Source organism: Danio aesculapii, chromosome 5 (genome assembly GCF_903798145.1).
Source record: "Danio aesculapii chromosome 5, fDanAes4.1, whole genome shotgun sequence".
NCBI lineage: Eukaryota > Metazoa > Chordata > Actinopteri > Cypriniformes > Danionidae > Danio > Danio aesculapii.
This window is the reverse complement of record NC_079439.1, coordinates 6,921,808-6,931,807: the sequence shown is the minus strand read 5'-3', so window position 1 is coordinate 6,931,807 and position 10,000 is coordinate 6,921,808. Positions and strand designations below refer to the sequence as shown.

General features: G+C 30.9%; 1 protein-coding gene across 1 annotated transcript in view; it reads left to right on the top strand.

Moving 5' to 3' along the window:
* The window catches only part of LOC130228827 (RNA-binding protein Musashi homolog 1-like), a 98,221-nt gene that overhangs the window by 63,948 nt on the left and 24,273 nt on the right, over positions 1 to 10,000 (top strand). Inside the window, exons 8-9 of the mRNA XM_056457295.1 lie at positions 2,247 to 2,329; positions 9,044 to 9,161. Of these exons, the coding sequence (XP_056313270.1) occupies positions 2,247 to 2,329; positions 9,044 to 9,161 (201 nt within the window). The remainder of the gene's footprint in view (positions 1 to 2,246; positions 2,330 to 9,043; positions 9,162 to 10,000) is intronic.

Genomic DNA, 10,000 nt, shown 5'->3' with positions numbered 1-10,000 from the left:
TGGGGGCTAATAGTTCTGACTCAACTGTATATGCTACTGGTCAAATGTTTGGGGTTCATTCTGTTCATTTATTAAATGTAAAAAGTTGTTTCATTGTTAAATATTTAATCAAATTTTAAGTAACTGCTTATTGTATGTAGTTTCAAATGAAATTATTACTCCAGTCATTATTACTTTTACCTTTACCATTGATATTAATAATAATCATAATAATTAATATTAGGGTGATTTCTGAAGGATGTGACTCTGAAGACTGAAGTAATGAAGAAAATTCATCTTTAAAATCACTGGAATAAATTACTAAATTAAATTATAATCTACATTTGAACAGTTATTTTAGAGTGCAATAACATTTCACAATGATACCATTTGTAATGTATTGTATTGTTATTTATTTATTTAACGGGGACAGTGCACAAAAATTGCATTAACCTAAAAGGGACCAGGTTGTAACAGAATTGCTATTTTCCACCTGCAGTCCCTGGACAGGTAAAAATGAAAACAATAATAATCAATTGATTAAAAAGTCAGTTTAAAACACACAGGCATAATCACATATAAACTAAAACACTGACAAATCAAAAACATCTCACTCAGTGTGTACATATTTGATTTGACAGAAACCACCTCCTAATCAGACGTGAAAACAGACATGATTCTTCATTTTACTGTATTATGAATATCTTATATCTCAGATTATAGGGTATATGCCGAGCTTGTGTGTTTCCCATGCTGATAAACTTCCAGTGACCTGTTATTGTGAGTTTTTTTCCATTTTACACAATTCATTTTACAGCATCGATGTAGTAATTTAATTACAATACAATCAGTTAAACAGACTTTGGCATCCATTTAGTTGCTCAAGCGTAAAACGAGACAAAAAGCCATTTACTCGCATGCGCTTGTCAGAATCGGCAGGCTTGTGCAGAAGCTCCATTGAATATACTGGGGTAAAATAAATGCTCATATTATAAAGACATGGCAGGGGAAAATGTAATTTAATGCAGTGCTTCTTGTACAATCTGAGACCCACTTTATATCAGATATCACTCAGCCAGTGGAGATCGCTGATTTTGAAAGAAAACAGACCTTAAACGCGCCGATTTTGCATTGGAATACACTTCACTGCAATCGATTAACCCAGGTTACTGACAAATTAAAAGTCCTATTAGCATGCTGGGGCATATACCCTATTAAGCAACGACTCCTCGTATTTCATCTTCTACTCCAGAAATATGTTACTGACCATTAGATCTCATTTATAACTCAGATGTCATGGAGTTCATATTCTTCAGTATTAACTTCATTACCGTGACCTCTTTCTATAATATAATTGACCATGTTTGTTTTTCATAATTCAGCTTGCAATAAAGGAGCTACTTTTATTGTATGAGTCTCGGATGCTTCCCCCAAAGTTTTACATGACTTATAAAAGCCCCATTCACAGTCATTTCTTTCAACATATTTCTAAACAATAGTTTTAGTAACTCATTTCTAATAGCTGATTTATTTTATCTTACATAATATTTACATAATATTTGACTAGATATTTTTCAAGACACTAGTATTCAGCTTAAAGTAACATTTAAAGGCTTAATTAGATTAATTAGGCTAGTTATGGTAATTAGGCAAGTCATTGTATAATGATGATTTGTTCTGTGTACAATCGAAAAAAAATATTGCTTAAGGGGGCTAATATTTTTGACTATTAAATGGTTTAAAAAATTAAAAACTGCTTTTATTCTAGCTGAAATGAAACAAATAAAACTTTCTCCAGAAGAAAAAATATTATTAAACATACTGTGAAAATTTCCTTGCTCTGTTAAACGTCATTTGGGAAATATTTGAAAAAGAATGAGGCTAATAATAATTTTGACTTCAACTGTATGTAGGCTAACCGGGGTTTGGTATTGCTGAGCTGGTTAGTAGTTCAGGGGTTAAACCTTCCTCCGCCTGAGCTAATTATGTCTGAGAGACAGCAGGTGGGCGGAGTTTGTAGTGTGAGTGACAATTGAGTGGGCGGGGCTGAGCAGCAACTGCAGCAGGTGAGCCGAAAAAGAATAGACTCAATAAATGAACAGATGTAAACAACAAAAGAGATGACCCAGAATAAGAGTAAAGCTGAAAGGTGATGCCAGGAGTGGAGTGGATGAAATAAACGTGCTGTATGTTTAAGTAAAACACATGTTTGAAAGCAGGTTGACTCATGAAATGTGTGTGTGTGTGTGTGTACACTCGCTCTGCAGGTTTTGGCTTTGTGACCTTTGAGAATGAAGACGTGGTGGAAAAGGTCTGCGAGATCCACTTTCACGAGATCAACAACAAGATGGTGAGCTTGTGCTGCACTGAAAAGAAATGATTCGTTGGATTCACTAAATGTTTTTAAGGTCAGTGGTTGCAAACAATTTATATAAGCAGAATTTATACGTTGAATTTGATTTGTTTAAATTCAGCCCATATAATTTGCTTGCAACCACTTACTATAAAAACATTTAGTAAATCCAATGAATCTTTTTGTGTGTGTATGTTCAATGAGAGAGTGCAGGAGGTTTCTGATACGTTCATGTACTATTGTAAAGGCTTTAAAGACACTTAATAATCTGTAATATCATCGACTGCACTGCTAAAATGCTTTTCTTACTTCGATTTTCGGTCTTGTTTCTAGTCCAAATATTTAAAACCTCTTAAATCAAACAGCATTTTCTAGACAAGCAAAAATATTGTCTTGTTTTATGTAATAATATGCTTAAATTAATCCTTAAAACAAGGATTATAAACATTAATATGCTAAAATTCATCCTTAAAACAAGGATTATAAAAATTAATATGCTAAAATTAATCCTTAAAACAAGGATTATAAACATTAATATGCTAAAATTAATCCTTAAAACAAGGATTATAAACATTAATATGCTAAAATTAATCCTTAAAACAAGGATTATGAACATTAATATGCTAAAATTCATCCTTAAAACAAGGATTATGAACATTAATATGCTAAAATTAATCCTTAAAACAAGGATTATAAACATTAATATGCTAAAATTAATCCTTAAAACAAGGATTATGAACATTAATATGCTAAAATTCATCCTTAAAACAAGGATTATGAACATTAATATGCTAAAATTAATCCTTAAAACAAGGATTATGAACATTAATATGCTAAAAGTCATCCTTAAAACAAGGATTATAAACATTAATATGCTAAAATTTATCCTTAAAACAAGGATTATAAACATTAATATGCTAAAATTTATCCTTAAAACAAGGATTATGAACATTAATATGCTAAAATTAATAATTAAAACAAAGATTATAAACATTAATATGCTAAAATTTATCCTTAAAACAAGGATTATAAACATTAATATGCTTAAAACAAGGATTATGAACATTAATATGCTAAAATTCATCCTTAAAACAAGGATTATAAACATTAATATGCTAAAATTCATCCTTAAAACAAGGATTATAAACATTAATATGCTAAAATTCATCCTTAAAACAAGGATTATGAACATTAATATGCTAAAATTCATCCTTAAAACAAGGATTATAAACATTAATATGCTAAAATTCATCCTTAAAACAAGGATTATGAACATTAATATGCTAAAATTAATCCTTAAAACAAGGATTATAAACATTAATATGCTAAAATTAATCCTTAAAACAAGGATTATAAACATTAATATGCTAAAATTCATCCTTAAACAAGGATTATAAACATTAATATGCTAAAATTCATCCTTAAACAAGGATTATAAACATTAATATGCTAAAATTCTTCCTTAAAACAAGGATTATAAACATTAATATGCTAAAATAATCCTTAAAACAAAGATTATAAGTATTAATATGCTAAATTTCATCCTTAAAACAAGGATTATAAACATTAATATGCTAAAATTCATCCTTAAAACAAGGATTATGAACATTAATATGCTAAAATTAATCCTTAAAACAAGGATTATAAACATTAAAATGCTAAAATTAATCCTTAAAACAAGGATTATAAACATTAATATGCTAAAATTCATCCTTAAAACAAGGATTATAAACATTAATATGCTAAAATTCATCCTTAAAACAAGGATTATAAACATTAATATGCTAAAATTCATCCTTAAAACAAGGATTATAAACATTAATATGCTAAAATTAATCCTTAAAACAAGGATTATAAACATTAATATGCTAAAATTCATCCTTAAAACAAGGATTATAAACATTAATAAGCTAAAATTCTTCCTTAAAACAAGCAAAATAATCTTACTTTTCCGTCTGACATAAGATTATTTTGCTAACCTACAATTAAATTTGTCTAAAAATATATGATGTTTTTAAAAACAACAACAACAAAATAAAATAACAAATATTTAAACATTCTCGAATCAAAAGCATTTTCTAGACATGCAATAATATTAACAAGGATTATAAAACAAGGATTATAAACATTAATATGCTAAAATTCTTTCTTAAAACAAGCAAAGTAATCTTACTTTTCCTTTTGACATAAGATTATTTTGCTTACTTACAATTAAATTTGTACAAAAGTACAAGTACAACAACAACAATATAGTGAGTTTATTTTGCTATGAAAGACTGCAGGAGCTTTCTGATACATTTATGTACTATTTTAAGGCTTTAAAGACACTTAATATAATAACAATAATGAATAATACTTCATATATGCCAAAATTAAGTGCAGATTTCCCTAAAATGAGCTAGATAATCTGCCAATGGGGTAAGCAAAATAATCTTACTTTCCATTTTGACTTGCATTTATTTTGCTTGCCCCATTAGCATGTTATTTTGCTTGCCCCATTAGCATGTTATTTTGCTTGTTTTAGGAAAAAACTCACTCAAATTTAGCAGATTATTTAATAAAACAAGACAATATATATATTTTTTTGCATTAATAGAAAATGCTTTTTTGATGTAAGAAGTGTTTGATATTTGAAACAAGATGAAAATCTACGTAAGGAAAACATTTATTTGCACTGTGATGGTGAAAACTGTGTTAAGCTGAAAAATGACACTGTTGTCTTTTGTAGAGCTGATTTAATATAATTTTACACTTTAAACCATCCAGCCCTGATCTCTTATGAAAATATAACTCTTTTATGTGTTGGTGGAAAAGTGACTAATAAAATATGTGATGTTTTTAAAACCAACAACAACAACAAGATGATGAGTTTGTCCTACTATGAAAGACTGCAAGAGCTTTCTGATACGCTTCTGTACTGTTTCAATACTTGAAGACACTTAATATTCAATAATATAATCGCCTGCAGTGCCAAAACTGCTTATCTTACTCTGATTTTTGGTCTTGTTCCATTTACAAATATCTTGTTCCATTTACAAATAAAAAATCAAGAAGCTTTTTCTATATGAGCAAAAATATTGTGTTGTTTTAGGAAATAAAATGCTTAAATTAGGAGAGTTTTTCCCTAAAACAAGCAAAAAAAAATTTATAATCTGCCAAAGGTGTAAGAAAAATAATCTTGTTTTTCATTTTGACTTGCAATTATTTTGCATGCCCCATTGGCATGTTATTTTGCTTGTTTCAGGGAAAAACTCACTCAAATTTGGCATATTATTTCATTAAACAAGACAATATTTTTGTTTGCATGACTTAAAATGCTTTTTGATTTAAGAAGTGTTTGATATTTGATTTGATTTATTTATTTTCAAACAGAATTATCAGACATAAAATATCTTTAACAAAAAAAAAAAACATTTCAGCATGGTCGAAAGTAGAGCAGGATGAAGCACAGGCTTATTATTTTCACCCCATTACCACATACATCATTCATCTATTACTGCAACTTATTTCTTCTTTTACTTATCCCTTCTTTTTACATGAGACATATTTTATCCTTTTGACATTTTTGACAAATTATATGTTTGATTCCATTTGTACCTTTACATTTTGTAACATAGACCTTATTCAACTCTGATATCTTACACATATCATTAATGTAAATTATAAACAATATTGGACCTAAAACTGATCCTTGCTGTATGCCACAATTTACATTTAGATATGACGATTTATGGTTGCCAATTTCCACGAACTGCTGCCTGTTTTTCAAACATTTGGACTAGAAATAAGATGAAAATCTAAGTAAGGAAAGCATTTTGTTGAAGTGTGGGGGTAAAAAATAGAGTTGAGCTAAAATAAATGACACTGTTGTCTTTTGTAGCGCTGATTCAATATAATTTTACACCTTAATCCGATCTCACGAGAAAATATAACTGTTTTATGTGTTGGTGAAAAAGTGACTAATAAAATATATGACGTTTTTAAAACCAACAACAACAAAATGATGAGTTTGTCCTGCTATGAAAGACTGCAAGAGCTTTCTGATACGCTTCTGTACTGTTTCAATACTTAAAGACATTTAATATTCAATAATATCATCGCCTGCAGTGCCAAAACTGCTTATCTTACTCTGATTTTTGGTCTTGTTCCATTTACAAATATCTTGTTCCATTTACAAATAAAAAATCAAGAAGCTTTTTCTATATGAGCAAAAATATTGTGTTGTTTTAGGAAATAAAATGCTTAAATTAAGAGAGTTTTTCCCTAAAACAAGCAAAAAAAAATAATAATCTGCCAAAGGTGTAAGAAAAATAATCTTGTTTTTCATTTTGACTTGCAATTATTTTGCATGCCCCATTGGCATGTTATTTTGCTTGTTTCAGGGAAAAACTCACTCAAATTTGGCATATTATTTCATTAAACAAGACAATATTTTTGTTTGCATTACTTAAAATGCTTTTTGATTTAAGAAGTGTTTGATATTTGATTTGATTTATTTATTTTCAAACAGAAATATCAGACATAAAATATCTTTAACAAAAAAAATACATTTCAACATTTCAAATACATTTCAAAGATGCTTAATATTCAGTAATATCAGCGACTGCAGATAAAAAGGGATTTCTTACTCTGATTTTTGGTCTTGTTCCATTTGCAAATATTGAAACATTCTTAAATCAAGAAGCTTTTTCAGTATGAGCAAAAATATTGTCGTTTTAGGAAATAATATGCTAAAATTAAGTTAGTTTTTCCTTAAAACAAGCAAAATAATCTGCCAAAGGTGTAAGCAAAATGATCTAGTTTTTCATTTTGACTTGCAATTATTTTGCTTGTTAGCTTGTTTTAAAGGGCACCTATGGTGAAAAATCTACTTTTCAAGCTGTTTGGACAGAAATGTGTGTAAGTATAGTGTATAGACTGTCATATTGGGGTGATATAAACACACCCAGTGCTTTTGTTTTTCAAATTTAACAACGTAAAAACGGTGGACCAATTGGAGCGGTTTTCAGATCGACCGCAACTTTACGTAGGAGTGCGCTCCCCCGCCCACCGAATTGATTGACAACTGCGTGTATTAACATGTCCCGGTAGTCACGTGTATAATCATATCAACAAGACAGAATGAGCGCAAAGCAACCGGGAATAAAAGGTGTGTTCAGTGCACTAGGATCATCAATCATCATCAAATGTGATCAAGAGTTTTACAAGTTTAACATGTTTTAAAACAGAGCATGAGTGTAATGAATTACAGCGATTTACTTCAGCTTTACTTCATCAGCACAGCCGTGTGTCAGAACAATTATAAAGGAAGACGCTTCAATCCCGGTTTGTGGAGTGCGCTATGTGTGTGTGTCCTCGCTGTGTGTGTGCGTGAACTTTGTAATGACCTTGTGTGTGACTCATTGTTGCAACTCCACAAAAAATGCATCAAATACTGATTGTTTAAAGTTCTTACTGTAGTATTTCTCACACACGTTACGTGAGATCTGCTTCCTGAGGCAGCCGAGGGCGGCGATTGCTGACAGGCATGTGGGAACGGTGGGAGGGGAGGACTAGCCTTAAAGGGCCAGTACAAAGAAACAGCAACAACTTTATAATCTAGACACTTCAAACAGCTATAATAAATAATCTGATGGGTGTTTTGAGCTGAAACTTTACAAACACATTCTGGAGACACAAAAGACTTATATTAAATATGAAAAAAGGGGTAACCTAGGTGCCCTTTAAGGAATAACTCACACAAATTTGGCAAATTATTTCATAAAATTAGACAATTTTTTCGCTTGTCTAGAAAATGTGTCTTGATTTAAGAGGTTTTCGATATTTGGACTAGAAACATGACAAAAAATTGTGATGGTGAAAGCTGTCGAGCTAAAAACATGACACTGGTGTTTTTTGTAAAGCTGACTTAATATAATTTTACATAAACGAATCCAGCCTCACATGAAAATATAGCTCTTTTATGTATTGCCATTTCTGTGTGGAGTTTGCATGTTCTCTCCGTGCTTGTGTGGGTTTCCTCCGGGTGCTCCGGTTTCCCCCACAGCCAAAAGACATGCGCTATAGGTGAATCGAATAAGCTAAATTGGCCGTAGTCTATAGTCTATAAGTGTGTGTGAATGAGTGTGTATGGATGTTTCTCAGTGTTGGGTTGCACCTGGAAGGTCATCCGCTGTGTAAAACATATGCTGGATAAGTTGGCGGTTCATTCCGCTGTGGCGACCCCTGATGAATAAAAGGACTAAGCCTGAGGAAAATAAATGAATGAATGAATAAATTGCACTTGCCTTTTCGAATCTGACTTCCAAATCTGAATTAGTTTGGTTAGGTTTGATTCTGTTATTTGCCTGTTTATTACTGCGAATCTGCTTCTGCTGTTAACCTTATTCTTGATATACGAGCGGGTGCAGCCTTCTGAATCCTGTTGGCTTTTAGTCTCACACTTACATTGATTTTTAGACGTTAAAATTGCTTGTTTTGCTGCTTGATGTTGCAAACTGATCTTTTCTTATTATATTATTCTACTCTTTATGTGTAATCAAGAACACACTTGTTTGTAGAGCAAGTAGTTTGACCGTTTCCTGCCATTTATTACTCCTAGTCTTTTCTCCAATAGGCAACTGAATAGAAAGTTCTGGCTAAAAGGAGCGAGCTTACTGTAGAATAAGATCAGTAGAAGTAAAAGTGGCTTGACATTGATTTGATCTGCAGGTGGAGTGTAAAAAGGCTCAGCCGAAGGAAGTGATGTCACCGACGGGCACGGCACGGGGACGCTCCAGGGTGATGCCCTACGGTATGGACGCCTTCATGCTGGGGATCGGCATGCTCGGTGAGTTTTCAAATAAAGCCTGAATAATTTCAGTGAACTCTCTTTGAGCTGGCTAATATATACTTGAATAATCTCAGTGAAGTCCTTCATGAATAAAGCCAGCAGGTTTAGTTCTGTCTGATGAGAGTATGGCGCCGCCTGCTGTTTACTACTGATAACTGCACTCCTAAGGGTGTTTGTGTGTGTGATGTAAATTAGAGACAGATGTGTCGATTTTGCAAGAAGATATTATATTTTAGTATAAAATTGTTACAAGACTGTGGTTTTTTTTTTCATTTTCAATCATCAGAAGCCAGTCAAATAAATTGAATGCAATTTTTTTCCAACGCTCAACCAATAATGGCATAAAGACCGCCTTCTGGTGATTGATAGACACTTTCATGCGCATGTTGACCTGAGGAAAAGTAAATCAACTTTCAGTTTAGCATTTTCATATTCCCCCAACATGTGTGTAATTTATTTAATCATTTACCTGCACCTGCCAGCACTATTTATTATTTACATATTTATTTATGAATTTGTGAAGTTTTATATACAGATATTTATTTATTTATTTATTTATTTATTTATTTATTTATTTATTTATTTATTTATTTATTGTTTTTGCAGGTTCCCTCCTCCATGTAGATTAAGTGAATAATATATATATATATATATATATATATATATATATATATATATATATATATATATATATATATATATATATATATATATATATATATATTAGTTTAAGTTATTAGCCCCCCTGAATTATTAGCCCCCCTGTTTATTTTTTCTCCCAGTTTCTGTTTATCAAGAAGATTTTTTTCAACATATTTCTAAACATAATAGTTTTA